This window comes from Mobula birostris, chromosome 30 (genome assembly GCF_030028105.1).
Source record: "Mobula birostris isolate sMobBir1 chromosome 30, sMobBir1.hap1, whole genome shotgun sequence".
NCBI lineage: Eukaryota > Metazoa > Chordata > Chondrichthyes > Myliobatiformes > Myliobatidae > Mobula > Mobula birostris.
The window spans coordinates 9,377,652-9,400,496 of NC_092399.1; the positions used below are offsets into that span (position 1 = coordinate 9,377,652).

Consider the following 22,845-nt stretch of genomic DNA (forward strand, 5'->3'; position numbering starts at 1 on the left):
GATAATGGCAGGGGTCACATCTTGTGAAGGCACTTCCCGGAAGGCAGCAATGGCAAACCACTTCTGCAGAAAAATTTGCAAGAACAGTCATGGGCTTGGAACCATGATCAGCTACATCATATGACACAGCAGATAATGATGCAATAAAGAGAAAAAAATAATAATAAAAAAATAATAAATATTGAAAATGAAGAGTCCTTGTAAGTTCTTCCTTTGTTTAATTGCAAACGAAGTAAAAGTTTCAGGACTTATCCTCTGAATTACTGATCAAATGGTAACTAGAAGGCTCAGCTGAGAAGAAACCTAAAAAAGTGAGCAACTTACAACACCTCCCTGTTAATAAAGGATTCAAAGAATTCAAAATATTATCAATGTACGTATGCTGTATACAACCCTGGGATTCATCTTCCACTGGAAAACAATGAAAACCATGGAACCCTTGCAAAAACCTCCCCACGTGCTAAAGATACATGTTGTAACCAGGAACATCCGGGGCCCCATGAAAAGGCAAGTCGAGAGAGCAGCTCTCATGCTGCCAACAAAGTTAACAAATTTCACAACACATGCTGGTGATATTAAACCTGATTTTGAAGAGCATCAGCCCTCCCCCACGTGCCAAACAAAACAAATCGCACAAACAGCAACAAGAAAGAATGGAAAGAATGAGCGAAATCACAGAAAATAAAATACAAAATATTAGGGTCGATATTCATTTCAGAGATAAATTACACCTTCTTGGGAGAGTTTAATACCTGATAAATACACTATAAGATGCCGTTGACATATCAGTTCTACTTTGAATTGCACTCTGTGTACAATGGAGATAGTGTGATACATTGTGTTTCATTTTAGACCATAAGACCATAAGACCATAAGACAAAGGAGAAATAGGCCATTCGGCCCATCGAGTCTGCTCCGCCATTTTATCATGAGCTGATCCATTTTATCCTATTTAGTCCCACTGCCCCGCCTTCTCACCATAACTTTTGATGCCCTGGCTACTCAGATACCTATCAATCTCTGCCTTAAATATACTCAATGACTTGGCCTCCGCTGCTGCCCGTGGCAACAAATTCCATAGATTCCCCACCCTCTGGCTGAAAAAATGTCTTCGCATTTCTGTTCTGAATGGGCGCCCTTCAATCCTGAAGTCATGCCCTCTCATACTAGACTCCCCCATCATGGGAAATAACTTTGCCACATCCACTCTGTCCATGCCTTTTAACATTCGAAGTGTTTCTATGAGGTCTCCCCTCATTCTTCTAAACTTCAAGGAATACAGTCCAAGAGCGGACAAACGTTCCTCATATGTTAACCCTCTCATTCCTGGAATCATTCTAGTGAATCTTCTCTGTATCCTCTCCAACACCAGCACATCCTTTCTTAAATAAGGAGACCAAAACTGCCCACAGTACTCCAAGTGAGGTCTCACCAGTGCCTTATAGAGCCTCAACCTCACATCCCTGCTTCTATACTCTATTCCTCTAGAAATGAATGCCAACATTGCATTCGCCTTCTTCACTACCAACTCAACCTGGAGGTTAACTTTAAGGGAATCCTGTACGAGGACTCCCAAGTCCCGTTGAATCTCAGAACTTTGAATTCTTTCCCCATTTAAATAATAGTCTGCCCGTTTATTTTTTCTGCCAAAGTGCATAACCATACACTTTCCAACATTGTACTTCATTTGCCACTTCTCTGCCCATTCTTCCAATCTATCCAAGTCTCTCTGCAGACTCTCCGTTTCCTCAGCACTACCGGCCCCTCCACCTATCTTCGTATCGTCAGCAAACTTAGCCACAAAGCCATCTATTACCTGACTTATTTCTCATGGGCAGTCATGCCTCATAACAGTAAGAATAGAAATAGTAAAACTGAGAACAATATAATTTGGTTTTAATCAATGCAGTTTGTGGATTGGACTTTGTATATCACTTTATGATGTGCTCTAGTTCTTGTTGCCCCTTTGTTGCTATTTTTGAGTGGTTTTGGAAGCAGGGTGGCCTGCAGATAATGAACACTGAAATGTGCCTTTTGATTTTGTGCTTTCAGATTCTGTATTTTTGCTCATTTTTTGTTGCTGTTTGTGCAATTTGTTTTTTTGCATGTGGGGAGGGGGTTGATGTTTTTATTGAATGGGTAGGTTCCATGGTTCTTTGTTTCGAGGCAGTCGGTGAGGAAATTGAATCTCAGGCTTGTATAGTGCATACACACTTTGATAATAAATGTATTTTGATTCCTTTGAATTCGGGTAAATATTATGCAACTTCAAGTGAAAAAGCACTTTTCAAGTATTAGAAACACAGAAACATAGAAATCTACAGCACATTACAGGCCTTTTGGCCCACAATGTTGTACCAACCATGTAACCTACTCTAGAAGCTGCCTAGAATTTCCCTACTGCATAGCCCTCTATTTTCCTAAGCTCCATATTGGCGTGTGGCCAAGTGGTTAAGGCGTTTGTCTAGTAATTTGAAGGTCGCTAGTTCGAGCTTTGGCTGAGGCAGCTTGTCTGTCCTTGAGCAAGGCACTTAACCACACATTGCTCTGCGACGACACTGGTGCCAAGCTGTATGGGTCTTAATGCCTTGGACAACATCGGTGGTGTGGGGAGGGGAGACTTGCAGCATGGGCAACTGCCGGTCTTCCATACAACCTTGCCCAGGCCTGCACCCTGGAAACCTTCCAAGGCGCAAATCCATGGTCTCATGAGACAAACGGATACCTATTAATTAATTAAGATGTACCTATCTAAGAGTCTCTTAAAAGACCCTATTGATCTGCCTCTACCACCTTCGCTGGCAGTGCATTCCATGCACTCATCACTCTCTGTGTGAAAAATTTACCTTTGACATCCCCTTGTACCTACTTCCAAACACCTTAAAACTATGCCCCCTCATGTTAGCCATTTCAGCCCAGGGAAAAAGCCACACGATCAATACCATCCCACCATCTTATACACCTCTATCAGGCCGCGTCTCATCCTCTGTCGCTCCAAGGAGGAAAGTCCAAGTTCACTCACTGATCAGTATATTTTAAAGAAATTGAAGAGATTTGTTTTAATGAGATTATTTTCTTTGTTTGTAGACATATTAGCAGCCCCTGTCAATGTCACGGTGCGACATCTGCAAGCCAACTCGGCGGTGGTATCGTGGGAAGTTCCTAATGGCGATGCAGTTATTGGCTATGCTATATCACAACAGGTATTATTGTATTTACTTTTTTGGAACTTTTTGATACAAATTCCGCCTACCTGATTTTGTGTTTGTGCCTTATATGTTCCATGAACTGTGAGAAGGAAACAAGAAATAGGACGCAAACATGAGGAAATCTGCAGATGCTGGAATTTCAAGCAACACACATAAAAGTTGCTGGTGAACGCAGCAGGCCAGGCAGCATCTATAGGAAGAGGTACAGTCGACGTTTTGGGCTGAGACCCTTCGTCAGGACTAACTGAAAGAAGCGCTAGTAAGAGATTTGAAAGTGGGCACTTTCAAATCTCTTACTAGTTCTTCTTTCAGTTAGTCCTGACGAAGGGTCTCGGCCTGAAACATCGACTGTACCTCTTCCTAGAGATGCTGCCTGGCCTGCTGCGTTCACCAGCAACTTTTATGTGTGTAACAAGAAATAAGAACTTTTTTTGAAGATTCAAATCTAGCAAAAGTAGATTATTTTCTTTGCAATTCAATTGCTATTTAAGTAAGGACTGCTAGTCTTTTGGGTAGAACCCTAGGCAGGTGACACTAAAGCAGTAAATGGATTCAGAATTACTATTTCAGATATTGCCTGTGTTTGCTCTGGGAATTGTGAATGGAAACAAAATGCTAAATAATTAGGCATTCTTAGGTTCTTAAATATTAATCAAGCTGCTAAATATTAAAATTTGACGAGTTTACTCTGTCTCTTGTGTGCGTGGAGACAAAGTTGTCTTAATACAGCAAAATTATTACAAAACAGAATGTTTTGATGAGCGTAGAGTAAATTGGTTTCTTAAGGCTGTTATAGCGGGGATGGTAGTGGGGATAAGCTGCCACTGCCTATTAAATGCTCCAAATGATGTGTGTCTCAAATAGCTTCTTACAACCAAGTCCATCACCTGGCCTCCATGTGTGGCTTAACAACTAAACCCTGTGGAACTGTTCTTCTGACAGGAGAATGGGCAAAGGCGGGTTACTGGCACTTTAAGACCAGTCGCCTCAGGCAGAGAGGGCCAGTTCGCCGCGGTTGGCAGCACAACTAGGAGAAGGAAAACTCTGATCTCAAACTTCTGCTGCCTTGTGGCGATACCCACTCATGGGGAAGGCTTCGGGAGTGAACCCCAAGGAAAAGTCCACTCATGGGGAAGGCTTCGGGAGTGAACCCCAAGGAAAAGTCCACTCATGGGGAAGGCTTCGGGAGTGAACCCCAAGGAAAAGTCCACTCATGGGGAAGGCTTCGGGAGTGAACCCCAAGGAAAAGTACGGAGCCGGAGTCCCTAAGGCAGTGTTACATTGAGTTGAACTCTGACTGAAACCTCCTGTAACACCGCTGGTGACAAACTGTACCAGTCTCTGCCGTTCCTTTGCATTCATCAGCTGTCTGGAGAGAGAGAGAGCTGACTGCATGGGCAACAGCTTGCTCGCCGTTTCATACTGTCCTGGCTTGCATACCGTGTAGACAGCTGGGACAAAGTATCCATGGTTGACCCTGACCAAAGGAGGGCCCCGTACAAAGTGAAACCCCCTTTTACTGGGCGCCCCTTGCGAACAGCCACTCGATTCCCACCTTTCTCAGGCTTCGTACGTCCAGGGTGTCTGCGACCTCTGTCCCGGCAAATCCATGAGATTGGGTTGTCTCGCCCACCCAGAACCAAGTTTATGTGAACGCTGTGTGCTCTACTGCCCCCGGCAAGAAATTACAGATTGTACACTGCGTACCATTACAAAGGAGAACATTTGAGAGTGTTGAGTTAAGCAGACAGTTATTAAATGAAAGAAAGAAAAAAAAAGCAAAAAGGACCCATTACTCTTAAACAGTCAAATGTGCACTTAAGTTGGAGCTCATCTTGAACTTGCCTGTCACTCATGCACTCATGCTCTGTGTGAAAGCACACGCCACCTGCCGAACATCGCTCGAAATCCATCTTGAACAAACTGGTCTCCCACGGGAGTATTGGACCGTCCTTCCTGCTTGGAGCCATTCACCCGCACTAAACACCTTGTGCAACAGGGACGGCACCCTCAGCCGACTTTCCTCCCATCTTCTCCCAACTCCCGCCAACCAAGACCTTCCGCCCAGCATTCTCCAGAACCTTCTCCCAATACCACTGTCCTGACCGGCTCTCAGCACATCCCTGAGTTGAACAACAAAACTGCTTATTGCAGCTCAAAGCCAAACAGGCTGAAAGCAGAACAGACCGCTGTTACAGATCTGCTAAATGAAATACCTACAGCACAGCAATAAAAATCTTATCCAGGGTGTTATAAGAGTAAATTAAACATTTGCCACCAGAGTCAAAAAAGCATACAGAGAAAATGAAAAACAGGCCAATTTTGAGGATGTGAACATCTCTGATGAGGCCAGCATTTATTGCTACTGCTTAATTCTCCTTGAATAGGTGCTGAGCCAGTTCCTAAACACTGCAATCTCTCTGCTGAAGATATACCCACAATGGTCAGGATTTTCAGTAGCCATGGAGGAAAGGTGATTTAATTCCAAGTCAGCGTGTTATTTGAGTTGGAGGGGATTCTGAGGGTGGTGGGGTTTCCCTGTGCCTGCTGCCCTTGTCCTCCTTGGTAATAGAATTAGTAGTTTGGGAGATGAGTAGCCTACACACATCTTCCAGATGACACATGCAGCAATCATTGTGTACTGATAGCACAGGTCATGAAGATAGATAGGAGCACTTGATTGGCATCTGATCGCTTCTGGCAACATGAAATGTGATTTTGGGTTGTGAAGAGGATTCACAAAGGCTTCTAAGGGACACACACAAGCTGACTGCATGTACAACAGTATAGCTGAACGTGATGTGTAAAAAATATGAGATTGTTTACACTGGAGAATAAAGTAAAAGGGACTGAGTATATTTGATACTGAGTGGGAGACAGACTAATTTTTTTTTAAGTTTGAAGTAAATTTATTATCCAACTACATATGTGTCACTATGTACAACCCTGCGATTCATTTTCTTGTGGGCATACTCGATAAATTCATTATAGAATGATAACCATAATAGAATCAATGAAAGACACACCAACTTGGGTGCTCAACCAGTGTGAAAAGACAACAAACTGTGCCATTACAAAAAGAAAGAAATACTAGTAATAAATAAGTAAGCAATAAATATCAAGAACATGAGATGAAAAGTCCATGAAAATGAGACCATTGGTTGTGGGAACATCTCAAAGATGAGGCAAGTGAAGTTGAGTGAAGCTATCCCCTCTGGTTCAAAAGCCTGATTGTTGTGAGGTAATAACTGTTCCTGAAGCTATCTGTGTGAGTCCTGAGGTTCCGGTACCTTCTTTCTAATGGCAGCAGTGAGAAGAGAGCATGACCTGGGTGGTGGGGGTTGTGATGATGGATGCCGGTTTCCTGCAGCAACATTTCAAGTAGATGTACTCAATGGTGAGGAGGACTTTAGCCATGATGGTCTGGGCCGTATCCACTACTTTTTTGTAGTATTTTCCATTCAAGAGCATTCCCATCTCTACCCCGTGAAGCCCGCAAAGTCTTTTGCATTGATTCAGCCAGTCAGTATACTCTCCTCTGCATTGTTGGTTGACGTTCAGTGGGACCTAGGAGTATGCTGGTTGTTAACGCAAACGACGCGTCTCACTGTATGTTTCAACGTACATGTGATAAATAAATCTGAACGCAAAAGACTTTGCGCGCTTGACAGGGTAGAGAAGGGGAAAATGTTTCCCTCGGCCAAGAAGTCTTGAAGTACAGAGTTACAGTCTCATAGGCTTTTAGAACTGAAATGGGGAAAAATTTCTTCACTTGGTGGATGGTGAACCTTTGGAATTCTGAACTCCAGAGGGCTACAGCTCCAGTAATTGACGCCATTGAAAACAGAAATCTAAAGATCATTTTAATGGCATTGAATTCTTTGCCGCTGATCTGTTGAGTTCTCCAGTGCTTTGTGTGTTGCTTGCTCAGTCAGCTTGAAACTTCACCGCTTCCAAGGTGAAGCCTGGCACTATTGGAATCACAGTGGATTCTTCACTGTTGCTTCCGTAACAGTCAGAGTTGTTAGCCCTGAACCTGAAGGAACGTTGGACCACACTTAGTCTGGCCTCTACCCTTTGACCTGTTTGGCATGGGTGACCCGACGAAAAGCTAATTCATAAAGCCCTGACTCCAGCCAACGTAGCTCTCTGTGTCATTGAGGCAGGCAAGTCTCCAAATCACAACACAATTGTGGTCCTCCTGGAAAATTTTTACTTCAAGCCTTACCTAATATCCCACCATACCATTCTCTCTGGATGAATTTTACGGAGAGTGAACAGACTATAAGTTACTGAAGCACTGTTATTGAAAGCAGAAGAGAAAGTGACCTGACTTGGTCCAACCAAGCAGAGTTCACTGCCAAGAAGGCCCACCAGCACCTTTACTTCCTGAGAAAACTGAAGAAATTTGGCCTGTCCCCTAAAACCCTCACTAATTTTTATAGATGCACCGTAGAAAGCATTCTTCTAGGGTGCATCACAACCTGGTATGGAAGCTGTCCTGTCCAAGACCGAAAGAAGCTGCAGAAGATCTTGAACACGGCACAGCACATCACACAAACCAATCTTCCGTCCTTGGACTCACCTTACACCGCACGCTGTCGGAGCAGTGCTGCCAGGATAATCAAGGACCCGACCCACCCAGCCAACACACTTTTCATCCCTCTTCCCTCCGGGAGAAGGCTCAGGAGCTTGAAGACTCGTACGGCCAGATTTGGGAACAGCTTCTTTCCAACTGTGATAAGTCTGCTGAATGGATCCTGACCCGGATCTGGGCAATATCCTCCAAATATCTGGACCTGCCTCTCGGTTTTTTTGCACTACCTTACTTTCCATTTTTCTATTTTCTATTTATGATTTATAATTTAAATTTTTAATATTTACTAACTTTTACTATTTTTAATATTTAATATTTGTAATCCAGGGAGTGGGAAGCGCAGAATCAAATATTGCTGTGATGATTGTACGTTCTAGTATCAGTTGTTGGACGACAATAAAGTATAAAGTATAAAGTGTAAATCAGGAATCCTCCAGCAGGCATTTCTGTGAAACTCAGGTTGGGCACTGAAGTGGCAAAAACACAGATTAGTTGATACCCCACATTATCCACCTCACTTAATCGAGAGAGGATGCTGTGGAGTCAGGCCAAATGATGGACTGCAATAATAAACAGCACAAAATTGAGGAATTAAGATTTAAAGTGACTGCCTGCTGGGAGGGCAGTAAACTCAGATAAGAATTTAATAAGCGCAGGCAGCAGAGGGAGAAACTCAGCATGCATTTCCTCAGAATTACTTTCAATCCCTGAAATAATTACGGCACTTCTTTTGATAATGAAATCAGCACATAGAATGAAGTAGCTCTTGGAAGTTTGTATAATTTATCCAGAAAGTTGAAATTTGAATTATGCCCTTAGGCTTTCCTGAGGCAATTCTCAAACATAATTTCAATATTTTCCTGGAAGAAAGCCTTAAATTTTTTCTTATTCCTATTACCTTTACATATATTTATGTCAGAAGTGTGTTCACTTCTGTGGAAATAATTTATGTACTGTTTAATTTATACCGTGAAAACGTTACATACTAGAAGCCTTGTGCCTTTAACTCTAGTCTATCGAAAACACACTATTAGATGAGGAGGAATTTCTTTAGCCACAGAGTGGTGAATCTTTGCCACAGATGCTGTGAAGGGCAAGTCACTGGGTATATTTAAAGCAGGGGTAGATTGGTTCCTAATTAGTAAGGGTGTCAACTGTACTTAGGAGAAGGCAGGAGAATTGGGTTGAAAGGGGTAATGCATTTCTTTATTTATTTATTGAGATAGAGTGTAGAATAGGCCATACCACCCATCAATTCCCCGATTTAATCCTAACCTAATCACAGGACAATTTACAATGACCAATTAACCCACCAACTGGTACGTCTTTGGACGGTGGGAGGAAACCGGAGCACCCGGAGGAAACCCACATGGTCACCATTTGGTAACCTTTATCATCATCATCATTACGTGCCGTGTTGTATGATGAGGGTGATTGTGGTTTTTCCATAGCCGTGTTTGTTTCTGGCAAATTTTCCTGCAGAGATGGTTTGCCACTGCCTTCTGGGCAGTGTCTTTGCAAGACGGGTGATCCCAGCCATCATCAATACTTTTCAGAGATTGTCTGCCTGATGTCAGTGGTCACATAACCAGGACTTGTGATCTGCACCGGCTGCTCATATGACCATCCACCACCTGCTCTCATGGCTTCGCATCTCCCTGATCGGGGAGCTAAGCAGGTGTTCCACCTTGCCCAAGGGTGACCTGCAGGCTAGCGGAGGGAAGGAGTGCTTTACTCCTCCTTTGGCAGAGTCGTGTCTCCACACTGCCTCCCATAGTCTCCTTACAGCTCCAAAATTAATGGCCTTACTTCACTAATCTGACAGCTATTAGGGAATTAATTGCAGAACATAAAGAGCACGTACTGGCACAAAGCAGCTGTGTCCGGATTTCATATTCTTTTCCAGCTCAGTTGTTTCCCCGAGAATGTTCAAAGGGTCAGTTTAATTCTGTTCCAGTGTTAAAAGTTTACTCTTTATTTCTAGAGGAAGGATGTGCGAATGCTACGCCTTATCCAGGAAGTGAATACCACAACGCGATCCTGCATACTGTGGGACCTAGAGGAGGACACTGAGTACACCGTCCACATTCAGTCCATCAGCCTGACAGGCGTTAGCCCGGCCAGTGAGCCCATCTCCTTCCGGACCCCAAAGGAAGCCGAGAAATTGGCCTTGAAAGGTAACAGTAGATCTGTACCCTTTAATAGAACCATTTAATGATGGGAGTTCAGTCTGATTACCAGCTGTATTCTGCAAAATTAGAACATTTCAAATTAATTTCAGGGATTTGTTATCATGCTTAACTCTGTATATATGAGCAAGCTACTTCAAATAAGTGTCTGTTGTATTAATTTGGCAGCAGATTCATTAATAATCTCTTTACTGAAAATATAAAAGGTTTTATTTTGGCAGTGAATGAAAGTTGACACAAAATGGATGCAGTTCTAATTTTTTTAATATACTTATTGAGGTTGGGTGTGGAGTAGCCCCTTCCGGCCTTTCGAGTCACATCCCCCCAGCAACCCCTGATAAACACAATTAACCCTAATCTCAGGCTAATTTACCCATCAGGTATGTCTTTGGACTGTGGGAGGAAACCATAAGACTCAAAGACATAGGAAACAGAATTAGGCCACTCAGCCCATCACGTCCTCTCTGCTATTTCATCATGGTTGATCTATTTCCCTCTTATCTCCATTCTCCTGCCTTTTCCCCATAACATTTCACGCCCTGACTCATCGGGATCTGGAGAAAACCCACACATTCCACATACAGAGACTACTTACGGAACAGTGCCAGAACCGAATTCCTAACTCCAGAATTCCCCTTGTTGTCATAGCGTCGCACGAACCTTAAGCTACTGAGGGGTCTCAATCTCATTGGTTTGAAAATCTGAACTTAGCTCCTAACATTTGATTAACATGACGTGGATTTACCTGGGGATGCTAAATTAGAAACCTGTAGGTGTGGCATTCAAGAATTGTTTAGAAACATAGAAAACCTACAGCACAATACAGGCCCTAGAGCCCACAAAGCTGTGTCGAACATGTACTTACTTTAGAAATTACCTAGGGTTACCCATAGCCCTCTATTTTTCTAAGCTCCATGTGCCTATCCAGGAGTCTCATAAAGACCCTATCGTATCCACCTCCACCACCGTTGCCGGCAGCCCATTCCACGCATTCCTTACCCCTGACATCTCCTCTGTACCTACTTCCAAGCACCTTAAAACTGTGCCCTCTCATGTTAGCCATTTCAGCCCTGGGAAAAAGCCTCTGACTATCCACACGATCAATGCCTGTCATCATCTTGTACACCTCTATCAGATCACCTCTCATCCTCCATCGCTCCAAGGAGAAAAGGCCGAGGCATGCTCCCCAATTCAGGCAACATCCTTGTAAGTCTCCTCTATAGTTTCCACATCCTTCCTGTAGTGAGGCGACCAGAACTGAGCACAGTACTCCATGTAGGGTCTGACCAGGGTCCTGTGGTTAGATTCATCCTTACTGGTGGTATAGATGGGCTAAGCTACACAAATTTCCAATGATGGTTTGAGGTGCAAACAACAGCAGGCAATAGCACACTTTCTGCTATGGTCCCTCAAAGAGGGATTGGGGTCTTCTGGAGAAGGCAGAGTGAAGGAGAATGTCCTGTGTCTAAGCACAGAAGGGGCTTTGCCCCCACCCACCTTTGCAACTCACATAAAACAGCAGAGCATAGACGCAGAGCCTTGGGCGCATCATGTTTGTGCTAACCACGATGCCCCTGTGCACTAACCCAACTGCCTGACATGCATTCCCCCTCTGCTCATTTGTCTGTCTGAATGGGAAGAGAATTTGGCAGAAGCAATCTTGGAAAACAAAGGAATGAAGACTAGGAAAGACACAGTTGGGAAAGGAAGTGACAATGTTATAAGTGTGGATTTTAGAAGCAGGTAAGGTGTAAGGGGCCTGTACAATATTGAAAAGGAGACCATGGGCAGAGCTTGCATGTGGATATGATAAGGCAAACAGGCTGATTCAATCCGAGTTTGCAATCTGGTTCCCATCAGGTGGGTGAAATGAAAACCAAATGAAAAACGAACCAGTGGAGAAGAGTTGAAGGAAGGTGATGTCAAAAATGGAGAAAATTCAATATATTGAAGATGTGATGAAAGTAGTCCCTGGATGTTAACGTGTTGCTTTAATTGAAATTGTTTTGTTGCAGTGTCAAGAATTGGGAAATCAAATTGGTGAGATCCAAATATGAGTTTTTGAAAAGTTGGAGTTGATTTGGAAGAGATCCACTTGGAAGTAAAATATCCATTGAAGATTAGTAGGGATCTTACAAGGGCAAAGGAGCTGGTGGTGATTATTTTTAATTAAGACTGTTTTAAAAGGAGCCCCCAACAATACCGAATGTGAGATACTGCTTTAAGTCAGCTGTTGTAGGTGTCAGAAACGGAAACTGGGTGGTCGCAAAATTAGTAAGAATCACATTAAAGGAGTGGGAAGTTGGTCTGTCTATTGCTGAGGTTCCCAACCTGGTGTCCACAGATCCCTTGCTGAATGGTATTGGTCCATGGCATTAAAAAGGTTGGGAACCCCTGGTCTAAGGCAGTGATATTGGATAAAATGTGGTGAGGGAAGGCTAGAGAAGAGAAGGCTTGAGGGAGATACAAAAGTCAGCAAAATGAAAGTATAATTCACCTATTTCATTGGATGAAAATAAGGTTTCAAATGTTTTTACTGTAAATTCATGTAAATTGACAGTTTAAGCAAAATGATTATAACCTTTAGTAAGTAGTACAGGAAAGGTACGTCGCATCCAGAGTTTCTCTGGTTAGCGGACGATTTTGCGGAACCGTGTACGAGGCAAGTTACAGCAGTGGTTGGCCATTGCCTTCTGCCGGGTGAGTTTCCAAAGAGATCACCAGCTCGTAACCCAGCACGGAGGGAAAGCATGCACTGTCCGGCACTGATGCCACTACAGCACCAGCCGGGTCAGTTAGTAAGTAGTACTTAAGTTAAATGTTGACTTTGGCTCAGGCAGTCTATTGACATCCTTTATGCCACATCCCATCATGGAGAGACAGCTTGTTGTCGAGTAAGTTTTGCTTCTGTTGGATCAATGTTTAATTTCTGATCCTTAGGGTTCTTCCAGGAGTCAAAAATGGTGACCAGTCATATTTCTGAGATTTCAGTTTATTTTAGAGTACAAACAAACATACAAATACTAAGCAAAGTTAATAAAGAGCTGAGAAATGATGCTAAGATGGGTATTAATGCTTAGGGATGTCAGAGAAAGAAATAAAAATGGCACTTCTGAAAAATCTACCACTTTTATGGATAAGATAATGGAAATTCCTTAGATAGGATTAAACTAGTTAATAGGCTACATAACTAAAACAATTACATCACGTGGGCAATGTGCTAATTCTTAACCAATGAAAAATGGGAAAGGTGATAAACCGTTAGTTTAGCTGCCGTACCGCTTTCTGCAAGTGACTGTGAAAAATTCATGAGTTTGTTAAAAAGTACAGATCTTATAAAAAGCATTATTTTAAAAAAAACAGTAGCTTCCAATACTTCTGTGATTGTGTTTAGTCTACACTAGGTTACAATGTTCCTCTAGATCCTGCTGCAATAATGTGCAAGCAATATACAAAAGTAATAATAATAATAATAATAATAATTTGAAAGCAGTTAGTTTAACAAAGGAAAATTGCTTGTAGAACATTTAAGCTGTGATCATTAATTTTTTCTGCCTTGTTTTTAATATAAGATATAGGAGCAGAATTAGGCTATTTGGACCATTGGGTCTGCTCTGCCATTTCATCATGGCTGATCCATTTTCCTCTCAGCCCCATTCTCCTGCCTCTTCCCCATATCCCTTCATACCCTGACAAATCAAGAACCTCTTATCGTCTGCCTTAAATATGCCTTGGCCTCCACAGCCATCTGTGGCACAGATTCATCACTCTCTGGCTAAATAAATTCCTCCTTACCTCCATTCTAAATGGACAACACTCAATTTTGAAACTGTGTCCTCTGGTCTTAGACTCTCCCACCATTGGAAACATCCTCTCCATGTCCATTCTATTGAGGCCATCACATTCGATAGGTTTCAATGAGATCCCCCTTCATTTTTCTGAACACTAGTGAATACAAGTCCAGACCAGCAAACTCACATCATATGACAGGCCTTTCAATCCTGGAATCATTTTCATGAACCTCCTTTGAACCCTCCCCAACATCAGCACACCCTTTCTTAGGTAAGGGGACCCATCTGCTCACAATACTCCAAGCGAGGCTCCAATGTCAGCACATCCTTTCTTAGATAGTATCCAATATTATATCCAGTGATGTATGTTTTCATTTCCTTGCCATCCAAGTTCTTTATAGTGCATGTTTCACATTATAATATGCCCTGCAGTGCAATTGTACCTAAAATATATGCATGACCTTGGAAATCTTATAAAGGAGGAAACCATTACTCAAGAGGTAATCGTTGTAATAATATAAATCCTCTGACAAGCAGACCAAAAGAAAAAAAGCTGTTAAATTGAATTACTTCTGTTCAGAATCAGAATCAGGTTTGTTATCACTGGTGTATGGTATGTCATTAAATGTATTGTTATGTGGCAGAAGTACATTACAATACATGATAATAAAAACTGTAAATTACACTAAGAAATATACATATATTTTTGAAAAGTTAAATAATTAGTGCAAAAAGAGGGGAAAAAAGTAGTGAGGTTGTGTTCATGGGTTCAATGTCCATTCAGAAACCAGATGTCAGAGGGGAAGAAGCTGTTCCTGAATCACTGAATCCTGTTACAAATCTATTTTAGAAATCTTGTGAGCATTTTCTATTACTTCTGAATAATAAATCAAAGCAACACACACACACACACAAAAAGCCAGAGGAACTCAGCAGATCAGGCAGCATCTATGCTAATGAATAAACAGTCTGAGTCCTGATGAAGGGTCTCGGCCCAAAAACGTCAACTGTTTATTCATTTCTATAGATGCTGCCTGTCCTGCTGAGTTCCTCCAGTGTTTTGCGCGAGTCGTCTTGGATTTCCAGCATCCGCAGTCTGTCTGCTGCCTGTAATAAATCGAAGAGCTGGCATCGAGGCAATGAAAAAATGTAGTGCAAATGTTGGGCTTCAGCTGAAATTGTACAACAATCAATTGGACCGACAAAATGCATAGATGAAATGAAACTTACAATGACTTACCAATAGTATCTTTCATGTGTAGAATTAATTTCAGTTTACTTATCATGCATAATTGTTTGTTTCTTTGAGTAAATGTAATTAATCACCAATTAGAATATTTAATGTGCAAATTGTAATAATGGGAGTGTATGTTGTGACAAGAATACACATAAATTAAGATGTTTGCTGGCCTGGGCTAGCATCAGTGGCATCAGCAGTTGGTCTGCCACCTGTCCTCAGGGGAGGGAGAGATAAGGAACACAATGAAGCAGCACTTGGAGGTGTTAATGAAGGAGCCATCAGTCTGGGTATTGTCAAGATCGGCTCCCCCTTTGAACCCTGAACTGTTTGAAGTGATGGACAGGCGATCTGGAGATGTGTAATGAAGGGATGGGAGAGAGAGCTGTCTAGAGCAGCTCCCCCTTTGAACCCTGAACTGTTTGAAGTGATGGACAGGCGATACCCCAGCAGGGGGATAAAAAGGGACAGGTTCGCTAAGGCAGAACACACACGACACCCGAGGTAACGAGACCCTGGAAACGGTGCGCCTCTCACAAGTCGGTGGGAAGTACCGGGCCATAAACGCACAGGGTGGAAAGGTACGATCAGCGGGGACCCGGTGTGTGTCCACCCTCGCTTGGGTGCCGGGTTCACTGCAGAGGATCGACCGCATCTGGAGGAGGGGTCACAGTCGGTGACCTCAGGTGACATCACAAAGGACTCGCCCGAAAGCTGCTTGTGAGCAATATCGCCGGTCTGTGAGTGGAAGCTGTTCTGAATGATCAGTCGTTCTTGTTCTCTCTCTCCCTCCCCCCCCCACGTTGTCCATCGCCATGGCAACGATTACTGCGAACTGAGCTAAATTGGACTGAACTTTGTGTCACTTTGAAATTGGTCATTTACCCCTAGACAACGATAGAGCTTGATTGATGCTGTTATCTTAATTCTGTACACATGTGTGTTTATCATTGCTGAACTGTTGCATTTATTATCCTTTCGATTACTGTGTTGCTTGTTTCTTTAATAAAACTTTCTTAGTTCTAGTAATCCAGACTCCAACTGAGTGATCCATTTCTGCTGGTTTGGCAACCCAGTTACGGGGTACGTAACAATGTCTACCTAGCTTCCTGATCTATCATTGATGTATTGTCCCAGGTAATGCTCTGGACTACTTCATTGAAGAGCAATCTCTTAATGCACTGAGATTTTGTATATTTATCAATTAGTAAAACTACTGAGGTAGAGGGAATCTTTAACTTTCAATATAAGTAACCCGCATGAAGAAATAAGTCTTGAAATTGTTTGTGGCACGTTATTGTACAAATTCCGATTCCCATACCTGTTCCAAAATGCCAATCCATGGCCTCCTCTTGTGCCATGATGAGGCCACCCTCAGGGTGGAGGAGCCCCTCCATCTGGGTAGCCTCCAACCATCGTTCCCTTTAAGGTGCATGCGTCTGTACGCGCACACACATCTTTTGTCACTAGCGCACAAAGGAGTTAGAACTGTGCACAAAAGGTTGTCACCCTCTGCCTCGTCGGCACGTTAAGTATATCTCACCATCGTACACAAGCACACTCCCTTTTCCAGTTTCTGATGCGCATGGTGTTGACAATGAGGAGTTTGCAATGGTTTCTCTGCAGATTTTAGAACAGGCCTATTTATACTGTTTTTATTGAAGAAATTATTCAATGCGCACATATTATTGTCACTGGACAAAAAAGATTGCACAGCACAAGATTTTTGCGCACACTGATCGTTACAAATTAGAGGGAACATTGCCTCCAACCTGAAGGGATGAATATCAATTTTTAAAAAATTCCCTCCCACTCCCCTCTTCTTCTATTCCCTACTCTGACCTCTTATCTCTTCTCACCTGCCTATTACCTCCCCCTGGGTCCATTCCTCCTTCCTTTTCTCCTATGTCCCATTCTCCTCACCTCACAGATTCCTTCTCCAGCCCTTTATCTTTCCAACCCACTTGTCTTCACCTATTACCTCCGGCTGGCCTTCATCCTCTTCCGCCACCTTTTTATTCTGATGTCTTCTTCCTTCCTTCTCAGTCCTGAAGGAGGGTCTTGGCCTGAAATGTCAATTTTTTATTCATTTCCGTGGACCCTGCTTGACCTGCTGGGCTCCTCCAGCATTTTGTCTGCACGTTGCTTTGATTGCCTCTACAACTCATTGAGTCCTCTTGTGACATTCAGCTTTCTAGTAATTTTAAACAACCTAATATAATAAATGAAAGAATTTCAGACATCTACACTTGTTGCTCATACATTAGCATCCCGCACTTTATAACAATGGAATATACAGTACATAGGACATCCCACCTCTCCCGGAAGTTCCGGGAGTCTCCTGCATATAAATAGTGGCTCCCTGATGCCCGCAAATTATATACAATGTCACGGAAATCAATTTTTTGAGAGCGAGAGAGAGAAAGCAAGAGAGAGAGCGAGAGAGAGAGAGAGCACTGGAGAGCGACCACGAGAGAGAGAGAGAGCATGAGAGAGAGAGCAAGAGCAAGAGTGTTCCAAAAAAAGAAAATATAAAACGTACGTCACCCCAGACTATACTAAAGTGTACCCCTGCCTAATAGGGGTCAAAATAATGGCAGTGTTGCTCGCTGCACTGTTTGCAACAGTGACTTTTCTATTGCCCATGGTGGGTTAAGACTGTAAAAGACATGTTGAGGTGAGTTTAACAGGTGTCATTCATTCATCAGCATAGCAAACGTTATTTAAACTAGCTGGCTGGCTGATAAGGAGCTACTCTATTGCAGACATCCCACCTCTCCCGGAAGTCTCCTGCAAATTGATGGTGCTACCTCCCTGAAATGAGTTTTTGCAGGGTGGGATGTCTGTAGAACAAATAAACACAGTCTCACTCCTCAGTCATTCCTCTGGTACTGTAGGTCAGCACTGCAGACAACCTAAGAGGCACCAATTCTTAAACCACCCCATGAGCTTATATTCTTGAGATTTGCAAATTGATTGAGAGTCAGTATAATTCTACACTATCTGAGGTAAATGTGTTGGGCACGTGGCCAAGTGGTTATGGCGTTCGTCTAGTGATCTGAAGGTCGTTAGTTCGAGCCTCAGCTGTGGCAGCGTGTTTGTGTCCTTGGGCAAGTCACTTAACCACACATTGCTCTAGTGTCTATGCGAGGAGTGGCGCCCCACACAGACTTCCAATCTGCGCCTTGTAAGGCATGAAAATGCCCGACGCAGGCCTCTCATGGTCTGAGTCGATGTTCCCTCCCTCCCCCGAGGTAAATACAAATTTTATTTATTTACTTACTGCCCATTACTCTGTCGGTCCTTAGGAAAGCCATTGGAAGTCCTCCATCTCTGTCGAGGCTGTCTTCTCTATGGTGCCCCAGATGTGGTTCAGTGTCCTCATTTCTGCCTCTGCAGTTCGGCGCCAAGTTGTCCTTGGCCTCCCACATTTCCTCTTCTCTTCAGAAGACCAATGGAGTGCTGCCTTGATAATGGAGATGGCCTCTCTTCCCATCACATGTACAATCCATCTTCAATGTTTCCTCGTGATGATTGTGGCCATGCCCTCTTGGAGACACTGAGGGAGTAGGATGTGGTCGGAGATCTTTCTTGGCCACGAGATAGGGAGGATCGTCCGGCGGTTCATGGTATGGAATGACGACAGCTTGGCAACGCCGTTCTCTGCCACTCTCCAGCATTCTGACTCGTACAAGAGTGTTGTCAGCATGTAAATGTGTTACTGATTCAGGGTTAATGCTCTTACTTAGTTGTTCTTGCACTAAGTGGTAACAGCTAGCTTCATGCTCTGCATCATTACTTGATTCAGTTCTGATACTGGGGTGAACGCAGGAGAAAAAATCTGAGGACACTATAATTAATTGTCAAAGCTGGGGACCAACCACAGCCTCGGTCCAGATCACCAGCAGGTTTGCTCACCACGCCATCTGACTGCCCACTGCAAGTCGATCATGGCAAGTAATTAAAGTTCCTTGACTTGATCACATCATTGTCAAAGCTGGGGACCAACCACAGCCTCAGCCCAGATCACTAGCAGGTTTGCTCACCATGGCGTCTGACTGCCAATTGAAAATTGATCTTAACAAGCAATTAAAATTCCCTGACTTCATCGCATCATCACCCCTGAGGCCTGACATGGTCATTCTGTCAGAAATCTCGAAGCAGCTGGTCATGCTAGGACTGACAGTTCCTTGGGAGAACCGGATTGAGGAGGCGTTTGAGTATAAAAAAGCCAAATACCAGGAGCTGGTAGAGCAGTGCCAAAAACAGAGGTGGAGAGCACGATGTGAACCTTTAGAGGTGGGTTGTAGAGGTTTTGCTGCCTGCTTGCTGTGCAGAACGCTCTCCTTGGCATTACAGGGGCTGCAAAGAGAGAAGCCATCAGGACTGTCCCAGAGGCTGCTGAATGAGCCACCAGGTGACTATAGATGAAGAGGTGTGACCTGTGGACCAATGCCACTGGGACGCAAGCCAGAGCTTCATCAACCCTGGCTGGGTCACCCAGAAAAGGGTGTCTGATGTTTAAGGTTCAAGGTACATTTACTTTCAAAGTACGTATGCGGTATACAACTCTCACATTCGTCTGCTCCAGACAACCACAAAACAAAGAAAGCCATGGAGGTTGTTCAAAGGAAAACATCAAACCCCACCCCCGCCCGGTGCAAAAAACAAATTGCACAAACTGCAACAAGAACATTAACTCCCCCCCCACATGCAAAAAGCAGACAAATTGTGCAAATGATAAGAACATCAACCTCCCCACGTGCAAAAAGCAAACAGATCGTGCAAATGACAAAAACATCAACTCCCCCCCACGTGCAAAAAGCAAACAAATCGTGCAAATGACAAAAACATCAACTCCCCCCACGTGCAAAAAGCAAACAAATCGTGCAAATGACAAAAACATCAACTCCCCCCACGTGCAAAAAGCAAACAAATCGTGCAAATGACAAAAACATCAAACCCCCCACGTGCAAAAAGCAAACAAATCGTGCAAGTGACAAAAAACATCAACTCCCCCACGTGCAAAAAGCAAACAAATCGTGCAAATGACAAAAACATCAACCCCCCACGTGCAAAAAGCAAACAAATCATGCAAATGACAAAAACATCAACTCCCCCACGTGCAAAAAGCAAACAAATCGTGCATATGACAAAAACATCAACTCCCCCCACGCGCAAAAAGCAGACAAATCGTGCAAATGACAAAAACATCAACTCCCCCCACGTGCAAAAAGCAGACAAATCGTGCAAGTGGCAGCAAGAAACGACGTGCAAAAACATAGTGCATAGAAACATAAAAATCAGAAGAGTCGAACTGAAATACAAACAAACTCCAATGCAACCCATAAGCTGCAGACCCAGAACTTTGGCACCACCCTCCAGTGGCACTGGAGGGGAGAGAGAAAGACCACTGGAACGTAGGGGCCTTCTCTCGGGAGCAGTGAGCAAAAGGGAGAACGTGACTGTCACACACAGACACCTTTCTTCAGCAGCAGCGAACGAGAAGCTGTTAGACAGCACTGAACACTCACTCGCCTCGATGCTTTCAATCTTCCTCAATGCTTTAATCTGCGAGATTGGTGAGAAATGGAGTTGATCATGGGCTTGCTCACCACTTCGCTTGATGTCTCCAAGTTTCTTGGCCTCGATGTCGCTCAGCTCCTGGAATCTTCTCAGAGACAGCAAAGCGCCGGATCACTCAATCAGCCCGAAAATTCGCCTTTAAACTGTAGATCACAGACTCCAATGGTGCCAGAAACACACTTTTAAAGAAAAAGAAGCGAAAGAGAAAGTTTTGTGGGCTGTCTGGAAAACATCACCCCAAGTAGTGTTGTTCACTAGCACTATCCTGACTGGGAGACCAGATGTTGAAAGACCCAGTGACCCAGGTCACATCACGGATGATGTGTCCCAGCGCATCGACATCAATGCTCCCAGGCCATAGAGAGTGAATAACTTGTCACTGTGTCTACTCCTGATCATTGTCAGAAGAACACCATTGAAAATCATGACATGCAAACTCCTGGTAAGATTCAGATTGATGTTGTAATCACTGTCTGGCTTCACACAAGAAGAACTTTCTTTGTTCTGTTTTCACAGAATCGGAGCTTTGCCGGCATAATCGATATTTATTGCCATTCTGAGTTTTATTGGTAACAGTCCAGTATCATGGTGTTGTGTTTCAACAAATAGTATAAACATGAGCAAGTTTTTGCTGTTTTACTGAAGTTTCTTGGGCTAAAGATCATAATACTTGTAGAAGGGCCATTAATCAATGTGTAGTATGTGGGGAGAATGTCATTGTGGCCTGACTGCAGATCATATCATATGGTACCACCTTACTGAGAACATGGCACTGACGTCCATTATACCACTTTTAGGGTGGGGGCTTTCACTACTGCCTGCTGACGATAAGAGTTCACATTTCAAGGTTCAAAGTACATTTATTATTGAAGTATGTATACATTATACAACCTTAGGATTTGTCTCCTTACAGGACGCCATGAAACAAAGAAACCCAAAAGAACACATTAAAAAGAAGAAGATGGTCAAGCACACAACGTGCAGAAAAAAAAACAAATCATGCAAACAATAAATGCAAGCAAATATCGTCCTGGACTGAAGTCCACGAGTAAAGTCCATCCCCAAACCCATAGTTCAGCGCAGAGCACAGCAGCAGGCTGAGCCTGCCTGTCACTTGAATCGGCGCCGACCTCCTGACCTTTTCAACCTGGCCCGGCTCCTAAATCATCGTCCAAATATCAGGTTCACTGTGACACACTTGTGCCTCGTGATGACGATATTCCTTGGCATCTTTCGTTGCTGTTTGTTCAAGGTTACAGCTTTTCAAGCCACATCAAACATGAGACTCTTACAGTTTTACAAATTTATCTGGATCTGAATAAACTCTTCTCTGGCTTCCAGCCAGGTACGGGTATCAATTATAACAGGTGTTTCGATGACAAACTCTGCCATCTTCATCAGGGATTATGCCTGGGCATTTCTAGTCTGGTGGTATTTATACCCCCATCGCCCATCCCTCCTGATTGGTTAGTCCTCATCCAATTTGGTTCCCACTCACCCACCTTGTTTACAATTGAATTCCAGTTCTTACTTAGAGCGAGACCTTTGTCTTTGTTAAAATTCTTTTCCTCTAGTTTTATTACAAAGGCTTCTTTTCCTAAGTGGTCCCAAAAGCCACTAGCATAGCACAGTAGTTTTATGCCATCGAAGTCAATCTTATGGCCATTGCGAATGCAGTGTTCTGCACTGCCGATTTCTCCGGGTAACCCAAATGGATACACCTCCTGTGCTCCTTGATGCGAGTTTCCACCGTGCATCCCGTCTGGCTGATATACACTTCTCCGCATTCACAGGGAATCCCATAAATGCAAGCCGACCTGAATCCCAGTTTTCACAGGGTTTGATTAACAGTGTGAAAACTACTTCGGACCCGGAGAGTCTCCCCGAGGAAGTAAGACCATTACGCACGATGTTCTTACAGAATGGCTACAAGGTGAAGGAAATCATTTGGGCCCTTAAAATGGCCGACGAGAAAACCAAGAAACACCATGAGGAGGAACCTGTTGCTGCCACCTGTCTTCCCTATATTTCCACTATTCATGGAAGGATCACCAGGATCCTGCAGAAATACCAGATTAACACCATCCATAAACCCATAAGGAAGCTCAAATCACAGCTTATGTGAGTCAAACATTGAGCTTGGACTCAGGTTGGCCTGAGCGAATGCGGGGCAGCGTATATCAGCCAGGCAAAACACGTGATGAAAACCCGCATCAAAGAGCACAGGAAGTGTATC

At 43.5% G+C, this 22,845-nt stretch overlaps 1 protein-coding gene across 1 annotated transcript in view; it reads left to right on the forward strand.

Moving 5' to 3' along the window:
- Positions 1 to 22,845, forward strand: part of fndc5a (fibronectin type III domain containing 5a) — a 59,311-nt gene that overhangs the window by 16,195 nt on the left and 20,271 nt on the right. The window contains exons 3-4 of the mRNA XM_072247081.1: positions 3,088 to 3,203; positions 9,791 to 9,983. Of these exons, the coding sequence (XP_072103182.1) occupies positions 3,088 to 3,203; positions 9,791 to 9,983 (309 nt within the window). The remainder of the gene's footprint in view (positions 1 to 3,087; positions 3,204 to 9,790; positions 9,984 to 22,845) is intronic.